At 33.9% G+C, this 17492-nt stretch overlaps 1 protein-coding gene across 2 annotated transcripts; it reads right to left on the bottom strand.

Moving 5' to 3' along the window:
- Nucleotides 1-902: 902 nt before the first annotated feature.
- Mettl2 (methyltransferase-like protein) lies at nucleotides 903-16132 on the bottom strand. 2 transcript variants are annotated; one of them, XM_071589739.1, is made up of 7 exons: nucleotides 15960-16132; nucleotides 11737-11889; nucleotides 7771-8190; nucleotides 5468-5581; nucleotides 5199-5371; nucleotides 2104-2262; nucleotides 903-1803 (listed from the first exon to the last, which is right to left on the bottom strand). In XM_071589739.1, exons 1-6 carry the CDS (start codon nucleotides 16118-16120, stop codon nucleotides 2120-2122), a joined length of 1164 nt encoding a protein of 387 aa, XP_071445840.1. In that variant the 5' UTR covers nucleotides 16121-16132; the 3' UTR covers nucleotides 903-1803; nucleotides 2104-2119. The 2 variants fall into 2 exon arrangements, with proteins under 2 accessions (XP_071445840.1, XP_071445839.1); XM_071589738.1 differs by lacking the exon at nucleotides 903-1803 and having other exon boundaries at nucleotides 1998-2262.
- Between the last annotated feature and the right edge of the window lie 1360 nt (nucleotides 16133-17492).

Raw genomic sequence — 17492 nt, 5'->3', positions numbered from 1 at the left:
AGGGTTCTGCCGATTGATTATCTTCCCACTCGTAAAATAATTACTGGACAATACTAAGCTAACTTCCTGGACCAACTAGAGCAAAAAGTCATCTTTCATCAAGACAATGCATGCCAACACACAAGTGTCATTACCATGGAAAAAATGCATGAACTAAGATATGAATTGTTGCCACATCCACATTTGCCTGTTTGGGTCCATCAGATTTACATCTCTTCCCTAAGCTCAAAATATTTCGCAGTGAATGAAAATTTGTTTCAAACATAAAAACTAACAGTTGCAGTAGATATTTAGGATATTTTGCAGGCCTGAGGGAATTTAATTTTTAAGATGGGACCAAGAGACTGGAACATTGATCTACCAGGTGCATTATTGTACAAGGAGAATACATCAACAAATATAAAAGTTTCACCGAGGTAAGTGAATTAATTCTATTCCATTTCGAGAACTTTTCAAATTACTGTCATTATAACAAGCTGTCACAGCTATTTTTTCTTAGCACAAAAACCATAACCTATTTGTTGCAGTAGAGTGGTAAAAGCAAACAATTGTAGCATTACCATTTGAGTAGCATTTTTGTCTCCAACAGTGGTTCACACTGTTTATACATTGAAATAATCAAAATAAATATTGATCATTTACTACTTGATAAATGCCATTTTAAGTGTTTAATTGAATTTCTTTTGGTTCTTTTTCATGAGATCATGGATTTAACTAGAGTTCATAATTTATTAATAAAATTATTACACTGAAATCAACTTAGCAGCATTTAATAATTAAAAATATAGTAAAAACTAAGACATGATGCATAAAAAAATTGGAAATTTAAAGCAAAAATTTGGGGTTTGATCTATACAATAGTATAAATGGCAGATCCCAATAAAAAACAATTGCCAAGTGACCATGCTTCACACACACACTTGTTCTCAACTAAAATTCTTAATGGGCATGTGCCCAATGGTAATAAGTACACAACCTGCTAAATTTTCCTTACTTTTGTAAGATGCAATTCAGGTTTTACTGCAAATCATTTCCATGAATATGTTGGTGCAGTGGGTTGTCTTCAATGCTGTCATGTGCAATCCATTTCAAACTGTCATTTGGTAAACACCTGCCACTTCATTTGGTGGATGTGTACAAAATATTGGGTCATAATCTCCAAGTCATTTTAAAACTAAAAACTGATAGGTTTTAAATGATTGGCTCTTGCATTTGTTGCTGTAATTGTGAAATGTAGGGGAGTGAAATATTAGAAACATACATTTAACTTAAAAGGCATAAAAATTGGCATGAAAATACCAGCATTACTATTATCAAATATATTTATATTTAATAAATGTATTTTGGTTGTTTGCTTAGTTATTTGGCAGGGTACTTCTTTCTTGGTTTTCACATAAACACTTCTGTGACATTTTCCAGTGAATTTCAATAATTAGGAATTTAGTTGATTGAAATCTACTAATAAAACTTTCCATAAATCATGCATGGCACAACTTATTTGTGGGAAACAATATTTTGCCCGACTGTCTCAGTGTGCTTAAGCCAATTGTCCACTTCTCAGAGGTAAAAAGTAAACTGCATGCATGCAGATGTATTTCTCCCTATATAAATCCAGATTGACATGGTAACAAGCTGAACCCCCCGCCGTGAAGATTATAAATCAGAGCAACTCCATTCTGCCAGCTGTGCTCCTCATGCTTCCTCCAATCATCAGAACAATTTTGCCAAATTATAATAGTGATAGATCACTGCCCAACCGAGCAGTGATGAATTCGGTTCTTGCGTCGATGGATTGAAAGCTTCCTGAAAAAGTGTTTCCCATGGATAACAGTTTCCCATGGATAACAGTTTCCCATGGATAACACATAGTGAGCACTTAATAATATTATGGATTGATACTCAATCAAAAAGATGTTTTAGAATGCTATCCTTACAGCTGCTGCCTGAAAAACAATTTTTGCCTTCTTTCTTTCAAATAAATCACAATATTCTATCAATTATGGATTAAAAGATTTAATAATTAAATAGAGCTTATTAAAATCATTTTTTCTTACATCTTGCACCAACAAAGTGGTAAAATCAAAATCTGTTTTGTTCACATACCTACTGGAATACATTACTATACCACAGGTTTTTGGTATTTAGCTTGCACCCACACCCTGTACATTTTCAGAAGTTTCCCTCTGTTGACTTGGAGACGGCGATCAATCACATTTTCTTTTTCCTTGAAACCAACTCCTTCAAATATTTTCCTCAGGTCCTCTGAAACAAAGATATTACTTTTTATTCAACTGAATGGAATAAAGAAAGTGTAATGCACATCTAATATGCGACACAAACTCACAGATGAGTGATAACATAACTTAGCTGAGATAGTTTAATGTGTATGACCTACATAAAAAATCAGCATTCAATTTGAAATTATGCATTCTCTTCCATCATATTAATTGTGGCAACATTATATACTAAAGGTCTTAAAAAATTAACGCAATTAAACGTACATTTTACCACTGAAGAGTTAAGGAAATATCAAAATGAAACCATATAATGAAAATATAAATCCACTATAGCAGATGACAATGAATAATATTAATATAGGCATCAATGAAGCATATAAATGTTACAAAAAAATACCCTCAGAATAAGAGATGAATATTAAGGCTCCCAAACATGAGAATCTTAATTTTTTCCTTTAACCAATGCTTTCAAAATCAGCAGTTGATGTTATAAATCTCAACTACACATAAGGTTAATTACAGAAATGCCACAGAAATATTTCTAGGGAGAATCAAAACAAATTTACAATAATTTATTACAAGAGATGGGTCCAACACCATTTATTTAAATTTAGAATGATGTACATAAAAAAATCTGGGACACAATTTTTCCACCAACTACTTGTAAGATAATATTTCAGGTGGATTGAGGTAAATGGTCTCCCAATGGACTAAAACCTTGATACGAGGATAATCCCATAGGTACCCGACCCAACAAAGAAAACACAAATATTTTGAAAAAGATGTTTTTATTTTTCAACATGATCTCCTTTCAGCTCTATACACTATTCCCAGCGATGTTCAATAAGTTTGATACCCTTTCTATAATAAGAACTGTCTTGCTCCTAAAAGTAGCCATTAACTGCCGAAATTCCTTCTTCACGGTTATTTAGTATTGGCAGCCATCAATAGTGAACGTTTTCAGTGAATTTGTGAAAATTGATCATCGTTAAATTTGAACATTACAAAGCTGTGTGCAAGATGGGCGCTGCGTTTGCTCACAGTCGAGCAAAACCAGGGTCGTGAAGATGTTTCAATTGAGTGTTTAGCAAAGTTGCACAGCAAAAAAGCAGAATTTCCGTGCCGTTTCATAACAATGGGTGAAACATGGGTCCATTAATTCACACCCTAGACAAAAGAACAATCAAAGCAATGGATTCAAAAGGGACAACCACCTCCAAAGAAGGCAAAAACCGTTTTATCTGCAGGCCAGGTCAAGGCATCGGTTTTTTGGGATGCGCATGGGATAAATTTTGTTGACTATCTTGAAAAAGGAAAAACCATCAACGTCCAGTATTATGCGAACTTATTGCAACGTTTGAGCGAAGAAATCAAGCAAAAGCGGCTGAATTTGTCTAAGAAGAAAGTGTTGTTTAATCAAGAGAATGCACCAGCTCACAAATCCATCATTGCAATGACCAAAAGTCATGAATTAAAGCTTGAATTGCTACCTCACGCACCCTATTCGCCAGATTTAGCCCCCTCGGATAATTTTCTGTTCGCAATCTTGAAAAAATGGCTCTGTGGTAAAAGATTTTCCAACCGTGAAGAAGGGATATCGGCAGTTAATGGCTATTTTGAGGAGCAAGACAGTTCTTATTATAGAAAGGGTATCAAACTTATTGAACATCACTGGGAAAAGTGAAAAGAGCAGAAAGGAGATTATGTTGAAAAATACATTTTTTTTTCCAAAATTTTTTGTTTAATTGATGGGTTTGGTACTTCTGAGAATACCATCATATGTTCAAGTATTCTTACTTCCATTCTCCACTTGATACACAAAAATGAAAACAATAATTATTCAAAAATAATGAATGAAAATGTAATTGGTTAAACTAAAGTTCCAAAAAATGATTTGGGCATTAGGTACATTACTTCTTGTCATGTGAAACTTAAAATAGTATACGAGAAACTAGCAGGAAAATGAAAAGTTTCAATTCGCTAACTGGAATTGTTCAAGAATAACATAACAACATAAGTAATATATATAATATTAAGTATAATACATATTATATATATAAGTATAATACATAATAATAAGTATAATATATAAGAATAAGGTCTCCAACATAATAAAAGCATTCATATTACAAGAGACTTCTATAAATGAATGTTAATAGCAATTTTAGGAAGTGTGTTAAGATTGTCCCTTTGAGCACTGTTAGTATAATCACCTAATATTTCAGCTTCTAATTCTTGAGCAAAAAGCAGTGTTAAACAACAAATTAAATCATTCATAAACCATAATTCAAATGGTTATAATTATACTTTGGTTACATGATGTGTAATTACCCAAGTAGCAAAGGTGATCGTTCTTACTTTGTAAAATATGTATTTTAATATTTTGAGTCATTTCATCAAGCATAATTTTTTAAGGTTTTAATGGACCTTAGGCAGCCTTCATTTGAACTAGGGAAAATTGATGGTACTAAGAGGATTAAAGAATCAATTAAAACTACACCACTGAATGCATAACCATATTTTTAAAATAACAAAAGTAGATAAACACAGCAGTTTCAGGTTTTACTTTGGGGAATACCTTCATGAGTAGGGTAAAAAAGAAACTTTGCTGTACAGCATCGAAACCATGGTTGTCTGAAATATTATATCTTTATGTGGCAGTGCAAAGTTTCTTTTTACCCTCATCAAAAAGTATGTAAAATTATTCAATCTTTCTAAATTTAAGACAAAACACATTCAACAAATTCAAAAAAACATTTTGACTCCTGATGAAAATCATCATGTAATATGTATGAATGCAGGATAAAAATTTAATTTCCTGATAAATTATTCCCTAATCATTCTACATCTAGGGTTGAGAATATTGACAACACATTCTCATTGTCATTTGGATGCTTGTTTGTTTTAACAATAAAATGGAAAAATCTACACTAGAGACAAGGAAACAAACTTGGGTATTACCTTGGGCAAAGAAGTACACTCTTGTGCCATCACCTCTTGCATAAAAATTGTCCGAGAGACATCTACCCTTCTTAAATCTCAGCTGAGCCATGTCATATAGGCCATAATCTCGAAACATCACCATTCCCCCAGGTTTTAGGTAATAAAACAGCTTGGCAGCTACATGGTTCATTCTTTGAATACATGGGGTGAGGTAGTGGTGAGAGGTTGAAAAAAATCATTCATGGCAATGAAATGTTTTAAATTAGCACATCATGAAATATACTCACTTTTCTGGGTGAATTGCAGAGAGAACAAAAATGAGTATAACAAAATCCAAACTATTTGGAGGAAAAGGTGGATTCCAATCATCAGATGTGACATCACACACAAAGGCATGGCACCTGGGAAAGAAAATATTACAGTTAAACTTGAACCATTTTAGAGTCCAGGAAATAGGTACCATTTTTATCAATTTGGGATTATGCTACAACAGTAAATTAAAATCAATAGATTTTTTACGATTGTACATCCCAGGTGAAAGCCAACAAAAGAGTCGTACACACACAATTCTGGTTTCACGAAGGCAATTAGTACTTCATTTACACCCATATTATCCCAGGAGAATGCAGGCTGGAGCATAAGTGTACACATCTATCAGGTTATTACTATGACAAGTATTAATAATGATTTTATGAAATTTCACAATAGCTGAACATACATTAATTTAATTTGGAGGTTTAGGATGCTACAATGCGTGCGATGAAAAGTTATTCCAGAGGGACTCGGAAAGAAGAATTTTATGGAACTGAAAACATGAGTGTATTTATAATCTTTATGTACATGAGTGTTTAAGAAAAGGAGAAAACTTTAAAGCTACCTTTTTTCGCTACTAAAACTGCTGGAAAATGCAGAATATTCACCAAAAGAAAGAGATATTACAACCAATTTGGCTTTCGCGTGTGTGCCACAAACTTTGCCAATTCATGACCCTTGGCTGTTCATATACATAATGATTAGCTCTTGGGCTAACATAATGACCTATGGTCAGGGGACAGTGCTCTAATCAGCTTCATGGATGAGAGAAGACAACTTAGCGGGGGATCTTGAGGGCTAATATTATGCCATATGATGCTATGATATACCTGATGAAATTTATGTTTCTTCATTGAATAGCTAATGTTAGTGTCCTCCACTGGCCGACTATTTTACCAGACTCATATCCCATAGAAATGCTTTGGGGAAAAATAACACTAAAATGAACAAGAACAAACACTATGACGGAAGATGCTCTCAAAGGCCAAGGAGAAGAAAATTTTATTTTTTCTGCAGCCAAATGAATGCAAAAACCTGGATTCATTGATGAAAAAATGATCAGAGTAATACATCAAATCTAATGATATTTTAACAAAAACAGGAGAATTCTTGAACAATTTTCCTTTTTTCTTTGTTATAATTTCACATGTTTTATTCATTTTAATAATTATGATGTTATTGAAGATATGATAGCAAAGCCCAAATTGGGAGATACAATGGAAAGACAAAATCTAACTAACAAATTAAGTTCGCAGTTCTATTTCAAACTTATTTGCTGTTCTATTTTGTGTTTAAAACTAGAAAAAACATTTAACTAAATTCCACTCAATTTTCACAAATTACGTAATCAGTATTTTTTCTAAGGAATTGTTCAGTTCCATGTCAAACCCTTAGGCAACACCCAAAGTCAATAAATACAAATTTAAAACTTTTAATGAAAATCATAGCTTTTCATTCACCCTTTTCAAGATTATCAAAGAGAATCCATTTGTCGCCAAAATCTTTCAGTATTCCTAACTACTCACAGCTTAAAAGTTTGCTCTTTTCCAGGTAGTAGTACTTATTAGGGAAGGAGTTCCACAGTTAAAGTCATTTGAATAATAGTGATAGATGAGTAATCTGGAAGGGGCAGAATATTAAGGGAATACAGGAAGGCTGGAGAGTAACCTGGCATCAACACTAAATTATGAACAGTGCAAAGGGGTACACTAATGGCCCTTTTGATGGACTGCATACCCCACAGAATCCCATGGTCGAGGGATCTGGGTAACACTGAGATATTCTGGCACCTCTGGAATTCAAACTCAGGTCCTCTGGGTGGGAAGCCACCACATCAGCCACCACACCAATCTAATCCCATCTTTTCCAAGAATTAATGCAAAAGCCACAGAGTAGATTTATTTCTATGCATGAAAGATGAAATGGGAAGCACCATCTAGCCATTACAAAAATTGGGTAGAAATCAGGCTACCAAGACCTAGCTCCACACCCTAGTTTCTCTGGTTCCATTCACCAAACTCCTTTTTTTCAATAACAACTAACTCAAATAAAACTAGGACAGCAGCAACAAATTTCTCTTACTTTTTCACAAGGATTAAAGAGAGAAAAGGTGACCAGGGGGCCGATGCAGTGAAATAACAAAATAAATCAGATTTCTCAAAAAGGTACAGCATATGATATGGCTTCAATCTTCTATCACTCAAAAGATTTATAAAGTATTATTTACTGTTAAAATGCTTGATAATGGTGTTCATTTGATCACTCACTCTTTACATACCTTTTTGTATCATATTCTTGATTTTCTTTGACCAGTTTGATGGCTGTAGAGGAGAAATCACAACAGTACACAAATAAGTTTGGGTCAGAGCTTGTCTGAAGAATGGGGAAAACTGTGTTCCCCACACCACAGCCCACTTCCAATATATTCACACGCTTTAAAATGCTAGCTGAACTTGGATCCAGCAATTCACTTGAATCAGGGCTACCTGAGGCACTGCTGAGATCACATTGCTTATAATTTTCCCTCTTATCAAAGTCACTTTTGTCCTCTTCATTGCTGAGTTTAGCTTCACAGTTTTTAAGACTTTCAGTAGGTAATGAATCTGAACAAATCTGCTCTGTCGGAGGCACTTCACCAGAAATATCAGGGGCTATTTCAGGAAATTCAGTGAATATCCATCTCCTATCCTTAAAGAACCTGAAATAATTATTGAAAACATTGTATTGATCAAAAAATATCTTAAACTTATGATAATGATTTTTTTACATAATATTTGGTGTGATAGTATTACTCAACTTGCTAAAGGCATATTTATCCTTTGCAGTTATATGGACAACAATCTAATTTGTTCACTTTTATGAAAAACAGATATATGAACGGGAACTGCAGACATCCTATTGAAGCTGGAGATAATTACACATATGAAAATAACAACAATATATCATTTTATGACAGTTAAAATAAGAGCATAAATACAGCCACCTATACTATGCAGATTTATTTTTAACTAAGAAAGAAAAATTTTTTACTCTGGATTTTAGACCATCCAAGGTTCCTGGAAAAAATACACATCTTTTGAAAAATTATGCCAGGGGTTTTCAGGTTTGAAATAAAACTAATTAAATCCAGTTCTGGGAGCCAAGAGGACTACAACAATGATGTTTTAGGAGCATTATATAACATTCATTTGTGACTTATTCACAAGTGTTTTGTTTTCAACGAGAAACATGATAGACTTTGAATAAACTGCAGGCAATGCTATGACAGTAACTTCAAACGGAGTCATCTGCTAAATGTGCATTACAATGCAACTATTTCAGAGTGAAAAAATCATTTGCCTCACAGGAATCCCGGTCATGGCGAATGATTTTTACACTAAAATTTTTTCATTGTAATGATTGATTTGCAAAGAAAGTTAATTCAAATAACTATATAATGGATTTAACTATATTCAATAACCTGAAACTTAATAATGGGTGCAGAACAACTGAGACATCTCATAAATGAAGGAAGAATGACTTTTTATATTCTGACCCAGGTTTCCACTGAATTGATAGTCACTCCAAAGGTGACTAGAGCTAGGACAGTGGAACCAATGTATAACTGGAAAATGAGAGAGACCATGGACAGAAAAGAAGTAAATTATGGGGTATTGAGTGTTCACTAACTCGCATTGGTCCACCACTTGGGGGGAGGGGATAGAAAATAGAAGAGTGGGGAAATATGAAGGGGGAACGACAGCGATGGAGGCCACAGTGGAGAGTTTCAGATGAGATAAAGAGCCTGAGGTGCAAATTTGGGGGAGAAAGGGGGTGAGGCAAGACCAGAAAAAGGGAAAGTAAACCAAAAAGATTCATATCCTTTATATTTTGGATGGAATAACACAAACTCCACTTCACAAAACGAAACTTAAATCAGTCACATTTAGAGGAACACCCGTTGGAATAGGACGAAGTGAATTCATCCAGGAAAATCACCAAAAAGAAAGACAAAGGACAGAGTATAGGCGCACTAGAGTCAAATCAAGGTCTAGTGAGGCTCAGTGATGGGAAACTTATTTTTTAGTTTCATTTCCTCTCTCTTCATATCCTCATTTACCACAGCAATAGTTGTCCCCATTACTCAGTTACATTATTTACTACTGCTGACCTCACCCCTTTGACACCCAAGAGTTCTCTTTTTAACCCCCCAATAATGGGCTCTCACAAGTTCATATTCCTTCTCCTGCATGCTCCATCCTCTATGGACTGCACCATGATCATTTTCCTCAATCCTCACTTCACCCAGGCTCACTAACTTAGCATCCATCCTACCTTCCCACCCTCCCTCCCCCTCTTATCCCCAATCCCTTCAGAACTCACACCCAGTCACTGATACACTCTCTTTCCCTGAACCCTCTCCTAACCTGAGTTTGATGGCAACACCTAACTCAAGTTTTCAACTCATGTGCCATGTTTCGTCCTTCAAACTTAGAGCATAACCAAAACAAGCTACAGGTTCAACAATTTCTCGCACTTTCAGTGGAAAATCTTCCATGACCACTTGATGCACTTTTGCAATAGTTTCTAGGGTAAAGGCACATTTTGGTTCAACAATTTCTCGCACTTTCAGTGGAAAATCTTCCATGACCACTTGATGCACTTTTGCAATAATTTCTGGGGTAAAGGCACATTTTGGGCGACCACAACGTGGATCACCATTTAAGCTGTCCAGATCAAACAAACTCATTTGTCCACTTGACAACAGCTGAATATGAAGGAGCAGAGTCCACCAGAGCTGAGTGTTCGGAAAGTCAGCTTGACTTTCCTTTGCTTTCATACCTTTCTTTACAAAGTATTTTATCGCTGCTCAAATTTCAATTTTTTCCATTTTCACAAATCACTACGTACAGAAAGGTATCTGCACCACAAATCTCTTCCCATAGCATTGATGCATTATGAGTTTACTTATGGAGGATTACCTATTACTACCTAATTACTACCACTACTATTATTTTTCAAGTGCTGACATCTGGTGGTGATTTCAAGAACCTTTTAAACAAGCCTCATATGGTGGTTCACATACATTCCTGTCAAGTCCATTATTTGGATTCATATTCTCAATAAATTCACCCAAACAGTATATCAGATGTATATCGATAAGAATTTACCACACATTATTCCATGTTAAATAGAAACCTTTGATCTGGAGATGCCACATTTGTGACAAAGCCAGTCATGCCAGATTAAAATTTTCAGGGAAGTTCATATATTTTACTCAATCTTCAAGATGTGATTTCAAAAATTTAAGCAAGAAGCCATTGATTTTGAATAACCACAATTCACCAGATTTTACACCTTAGCGGTCTAGATTCAAATTCCAAGGTAAAAAATACTAAATATTCAGCATTTACTTCCTAAACAATAACACATGAGTCACGTTTCACAATAAAACTTTGAAAAAAAAATACTCTGTTTCACATATAATCATATGAATTGCCAACAATGAAGTATTCAAACTGCATGGTACAGAGCTATGCAATACAAATATTACAAGCTGGAATGATATTACAAAAGAGAAAGAGAGTATATCCCACATACTTTCCAAAAGATACCATAGAGCCTCCCGTGACAACACAACCTTTGGCAAAACTTTAAATTAGTACCTTCAAGTAAAATATTTGGCATAAAGAAAGGAAGAAAGACTAGCCTCTTGGAGCATTTGAATATTTCATAGTACATTTACATTTTCAAAGTAAGAACACTTCCTTGAATCAATGGTAAATTTACAATTCCAATACATTAAATAGCAATCCTCATACTATACTTCCCATTTGAATTCCATTTCCATGTTTACTTATTTCCATATGTACTAGGTATGTTCTTCCCTACCAATATTATCCCAATGCCTAACAGATAACCTATGCAGAGGATCATTCCCTTGACGCTAAATTCTTTCTTATATCACTCACCAAACAATTCTGTTTTCCTAGAGAAACTCAATTTGCCAATAAGAGTCCTTATACTTCCATCTCTATCTTTCCACCACATCTTAAAGTGGTTATACATATTGCATCAGTATTAATACAGTGCATATATTTTTGCCAAAAAAATAAAAATAATTAGACTTGACTTATATTGAATTTTATAATTGGAACAGTGTTGTTACAATTTCAATCATAATTTTATTTTTAAAAAACAATGTCAAAATCTGGAGATCAAGAAATGTTGAAAGAAGAAAAAATTCAGAACTAATAATACCAACCTATTTTGATGAATCCCATAAAAGTCATCCCAATATTTGTTGGCATCAACTTCATACTTTTCAAACAATTCTTGGTCAACATGTACAGCTGAGTTTTCACCAACTTTTCTTTTAGCTTCCTCTTCTTGCTCTGTGTCCCAGTCTACGTTATCCCTAGAAAATGAAATGGTACATACAAATTTTACAGATAATGGATGCCCCTTTACATTGAAAGGAGAAATAAATGTTGGCTATATGAGAACCAGTAGAAAAACTACAACTGCAGTAAAGCCTTCAAGAAATCATTAACAAAATTATGTAGTTAAAACAAGAAATGATGTATTTTTGCATTATAAGACTTTTGAAAGTCTATGAAAGACTACGAAAGTTATGAATTTGTACTATAGTGAATGAGTGACAAGTTTAACATACACTTTCTAATTAACTCTGAAAATTTCAGCTTTATGTGTTTTATCATAATACATAAATCAAAAGAGCAACCAACTACTTTAATCTGTATTCAATTGCCATTATATTTGTTTTACAAATGGAATAAAATTAATGGTCAAAATATTGAGAATTTGTTAGGTATGTGTGTACATCAGACGTGAGCACATGTGAGGTCATGGATTTAAGACTCACTCTATGGAATACAACTGAGTAGATAAAAAAATTCTTTTTCTATTCGACAGATTATGCAGTGAATAGTCATGATAAAGTTTTGGGTGTTCCAAAATGTAAAAATATCATCGCCATCACACTAATCAAAACAACATCTGTGAGTATAATTTTCGATTATCCACTCCTGGAAATGTAAGCATACGACTTTTAACTAGATTTACTATTTGGAACAAGCAAACATGGCTAGAGAACGGCCAATTTTTCCAACTTTTATTTATTTATCGCTTTATTCACTACAAGCTGGTTCAGAATGGTTTCGCCATAAAACTAAAAAATGTACATCAATTTTGTTAGTATACATACATACAGTTAGCATACAGTTAGTATAAACACATGGAAAAAAAAGGTTTTTTACATTGCACAGGGATATTTATTATGCCTATATACAAACAAAATTTGAGACTTTTCTTTATATAATGCACAATTCATCCAAAGAGTACAAAAGTTAAATAAGCAAGTATGCTTTAAGTTTACGCTTGAAATTATTTGAGTGAGATGCTTTCAAATCTGGAGATAGGATGTTAAACAAGTTAGGTCCTTAGAGGTATGGCCCCTCACCACTCATATTAGATGATCGTGCCTTACTGTGTATGTCAAGTTTACTCTGGGTATCATGATGATGGATATTTAGGTTTTTTCATATACACGTATATGCACATTATTCTCAACAAATAAGATTAGACTGTGTACATAAAGAGCAGTCGGTGGCATAATTTGCAGTTCATGATAATGAGGTCTGCAGTATAAATAGTAAGTTTTTAAGATAGCTCTTACTTTTTAATAGCTCTTTTTTATTTAGTTCAGTTGTTTTATTTATATTTAGTTTCGATAGCTCTTATGTTTAAGATACTTCCTGTACCTCAAAAATCTTTCGGTTATAGTTTGAATCACTCCAAAATATAATGCCATAGGATAATCGAGATGGAAAATTGAAAATTTGAATGATGAAGACATTTTAGAAAAAACAAACTAGGACTAAAAAAAAATATCCCAACAGGAATAGTTTCATTCAGTTGATTTTAAGATGCCAATATGTAAGGGCCATTTTAGGGATGATTCAATCTGAACACCAAAGAAATTTACACAGTCAGCAAAATTTAGGTCTTTGCCATAGAGCTTAACCGAGAGTGAAGGACTTTTGCCAAAATTTATACAACTGTGTTTCGAACATTTATTGACAATAAGTTGTTTTGAAATCAATTTTTAAGGCATATTACCGTGGAGTCTACTTTTTGCTGTAGGTCAGGACTGCTTTTGGAATTAATTAGAATGTTAGCATCATCAGCAAAAAGAATGGATTTAGCTTTGAAAATACCATCCAGCATATAATATATATTAAGTAGAAATAGCCAAGGACCCAGGATAAAGCCCTGATGAACACCTGTTTTAACCTCTTTTACAACTGATTGGTAGTTATCATTGTGATTTGTAGATTGATTAAGATGGGATATTTCAACTACTTGATGTCTTCCCTGAAGATATGATCTGAACCATTTATTTTAGATGCCCAAAATACCATATTTTTTAATTTCCTTAACATAACCTCATGATTTATCGTGTCAAAAACCTTAGTAAAATCATGGGGAATCCCTAGGGATAGATAATTATAGTCCATAGAGTGCAGTACATTTGAAATGAATACATTGAGTGCTGTAGATGTTGATTTATCTTCTCTAAAATCATGTTTTTGGTTTTAAAATACAGATTGTTATTCTACAAAGTTTACAATATGTTTTCATAAAACCTTTTCAAAAATTTTCGAATAACCAGAGATCAAAATTATTGGCCTGTAGTTTCATAAATTGTTCACATTGCCCTTTTCGTGAAATGGTATAACTTTGCTGTGCTTCAGGCGTGAAAGAAAAATACCAAAATACCTTCAGAAAGAGACATGTTGCATAGATTTAGGGACTTAGCAATTTAAGGGATAGAAAACTTAATAACTTTGTTTGGTGTATCATCTGTCCCAGAACGAAACTTAGTGCTAAGAGTATGACCTATGCTGATAATTTCATCTCTGGCCACTGGATATAAAAATATGGAATGTGGAACTATTGGCGTTGGGTGACAGATTCAGAAATTGAAGTTAGAATAATGAAATTGGAAACAATTATTCCTGGAGTTTCAATTAAAAAATTATTCCAAGTATTTGCAATGAATGGATTAGATTGAACACCACCAGTTGCCATAAGCTCCCAGTTTCTGTTAGGGCTAATTTCATTTGTTTCCCTATGCATAATTTGCTAAGAAGTCTTGATTTCGTTTTTGAATTTGCGATCAAAATATCATTGTAAGATAAAGGTGCTTTTGCATCAATTTCCTTCAGGAATTTACTGCATTGTTTATATTCTTTTTCAAGAGTTTCATTTTTGCTTGTTTTAGCAAGCTGATATAAATCACTTTTTTTCTTGCTAAGGTTGATTATTTCACTTGTTAGTCAGGCACGCTTTTTCTCATATCTATATGTGGCTTTGCATTTCTTAACTGGAAACTTTGTTTCAAATTAAAAGTTGAATTTGGCAAGAAATGCATCCATTTTATCATCGAAACTATTCTTGGTATAAACTTCATTCCAAGATTCAATTTTTAAAACCAAAACTTATAATTTGCACTTGGTTCTCAAGAAAAGTTTTATCATAAACAATGTGATTTGCAGTCTCTAACATCAAGCCCGAGTCCATGGTATTAACACAACAATTATCTAAGTTTGTCATGACCTGATCTATTAATGTTCTGCCAGCAATTGTTGCCCTAGCTGTTGTTAACTTATTCAACTACTCTTCAAACATATTAAAACTACTAAATTTTGATTTTTTTTAAATTTCCATAAAAACTAATTGCTAGCTTGGTATTCAAGTTTCCTTTAGCATTCATTTTTAGTAATTAAACAGTGCACTAAAACGATAAAATATTTAAACCAGTAGCCCTGAAATTATAATTTCAGGAATTTCGATACTTTTAACTCATTTTCAAAACGTCAGTTGATAAAAACACTGTCCCCAAAATTCATTCCGGATAATTAATTTCCAATGAATGCTCAACGCCACCATAAAAAACTGCAGGTGATGATCTCACACCTTATAGCCGACTTTGTGTTAATGGCCATGACCTTTTTATCCAACACGAAGGCAAGTAAATTTGACCAAGTAATGAAGAAGGAAATAACTTTCAAAAAACTTAAGGAAGAGGGGTGTAACAAGGTAATTTTCGTACGCATAATTTTTGAATTTAAGCAATACAATACAGATCGATTACACTGCATTTTAATTAAGCAACAAGCGTAATAGAAAAATGTCCATTTGGTAAAATGAGAGCGTGCTCATGGAGTATACTTATGTTGCATACAACATACCATGCATTGTGCCTATAAACATCGTTGGCATTTCTCAAGTAGCGGGATCCATACTTGGGTTTCTTACGAAATTCAGTTAGATCGAAATCCAAGTGCTCACCATTTCCGACAGAAGTAAAGCACTCCGAAAGAATTACTTTTTTACAATAAGATACTGAAAATGAGTGCAATGATGTAAAATAGGATGAATTACAGTTGAAAATATTCATACCACGCATTATGTTGGAAAACCTGATCCATATCATGGAGAAGTCTATTTCCAAACTGCGGCCTTTTGGTAGCACTTTCTTCGGGAAGTTCTGAAGACATAACAAATTCGACAACACGCCTTGAAGCACAGTATATACATTCACTTACCGCTCGCTTGCGCATTCGATAGTCAATTGTTTTATAAGAAGAGCCGGCCTCGCACACTAAAAAATCATTTGCATATATATTTCCTTTTCCTAATTGGTGATCCTGAGAATCACTTTCGGTGTATGCGAAATCAAGCATTGTTCCGTTGCCCTTCCAAACGGCATCCTCTCTCTTTTTTAGAATAGGTAGTATCACTAATCTAACAAAATCTTCTCCCTAATCCGCCACTCGTAAATTTACGTAGTTGTCCTCTTTCTCCCACGTTCTCCTAAACCTTGTTAGTTCCGAGGGAATATGTTGTACCCCCACGGCCTTATATCATTTCCCTGGATGCCCTTTCTATCCCACCATCCAATGCCTGGACCTTAGCTATCCTCATCTACTTTATATTCTCTTTTTATGTATAAGTTTCGTGGCTGAATGTCATTGCCGTAATAATAATTATACTATATTCATTTTGAAATTGAAACAACCATATTAAATGTCGTCAATATAAGTATCACTTAATATGTAGGCATAAGTTCTTAAATGAGATGAATGTTATCACAAAAGAAGTCATCAAATGAGTAAAGTGGGTGAGCAAGTGACCAGGTATATATACCCTATTCTTCAAACTCTGGATCCAGACCAATTTCAACTAAGAAGGCAGATACTCATACAGTCGTATGTTCACATTATGAAATGTGTAGTAAGTTTGGGACAATCTGCAAAAAGTAGTATTTAGATTCGCTTTACCCTTTGTGGTGTACTGGATGTAAGATCTTAAATGGTAAGTTTCTAGACTAACTTTCACGTAAATCAGAGCCCCCGAGATATTGAAACTAAATACAGTTATGATTACCTACATACGTAATAATAAAAGGTTTGCTGGAATTACGTGGTGGTACATTAGCAAGAGAGCGAATGCCTCTGTGTTGTTGTAGCAAAATTAGTTTCGCATGTAGGGAATGACCCCAAAACTCAAAACCATTATTCAAATGACATTAAAAGACGGCATGGTAAAGTGTTTAACGATACTCATCTGGAATGAGAAATCTAAGCTTACTTAAAATATAAACAGCTGTACTCAATAATTATAGATCAGACTGACGTGGGTCTCCCAGTGAAATTTTGCATCAATATAAATTCCTAGTATTTTAGCAGTTTTAATATCAGTTATTCTTAATTTGAGACAACGTACAATATGCTGAATTATGTTAGTATTTAGATGCAAATGATTGGCATCAAACCATTCCTTAGCCTGTCTTGTTGCGCTAGTGATGCGCAACAATGAGCAATCATGAGTAGCGCTAGATCGTACCTATTAATTTTCTAGATTTTGACACTCCTGCACAAAAGTGGGGTCTTTGGCATATAAACATTTAGATTTCATATTGCAGGGCAAATC

This window comes from Hetaerina americana, unplaced genomic scaffold, assembly GCF_022747635.1.
Source record: "Hetaerina americana unplaced genomic scaffold, ioHetAmer1.1.p SCAF_4, whole genome shotgun sequence".
Classification (NCBI taxonomy): Eukaryota; Metazoa; Arthropoda; class Insecta; order Odonata; family Calopterygidae; genus Hetaerina; species Hetaerina americana.
Note: the sequence above shows the minus strand (reverse complement) of the source record. Positions and strands in the feature narration are given on the sequence as shown.

What these genes read in the sequence shown, in the direction of transcription:
- Mettl2 (XM_071589739.1), bottom strand. Translation starts at nt 16,120, where the DNA reads ATGCGCAAGCGAGCGGTAAGTGAATGTATATACTGTGCTTCAAGGCGT. An exon ending in TCTGCAATTCACCCAGAAAA is followed by an intron (nt 5,372 to 5,467) that starts GTGAGTATATTT and finishes ATGTATTCAAAG; the next exon opens with AATGAACCATGTAGCTGCCA. An exon ending in AGTGTACTTCTTTGCCCAAG is followed by an intron (nt 2,263 to 5,198) that starts GTAATACCCAAG and finishes TCTTTGTTTCAG; the next exon opens with AGGACCTGAGGAAAATATTT.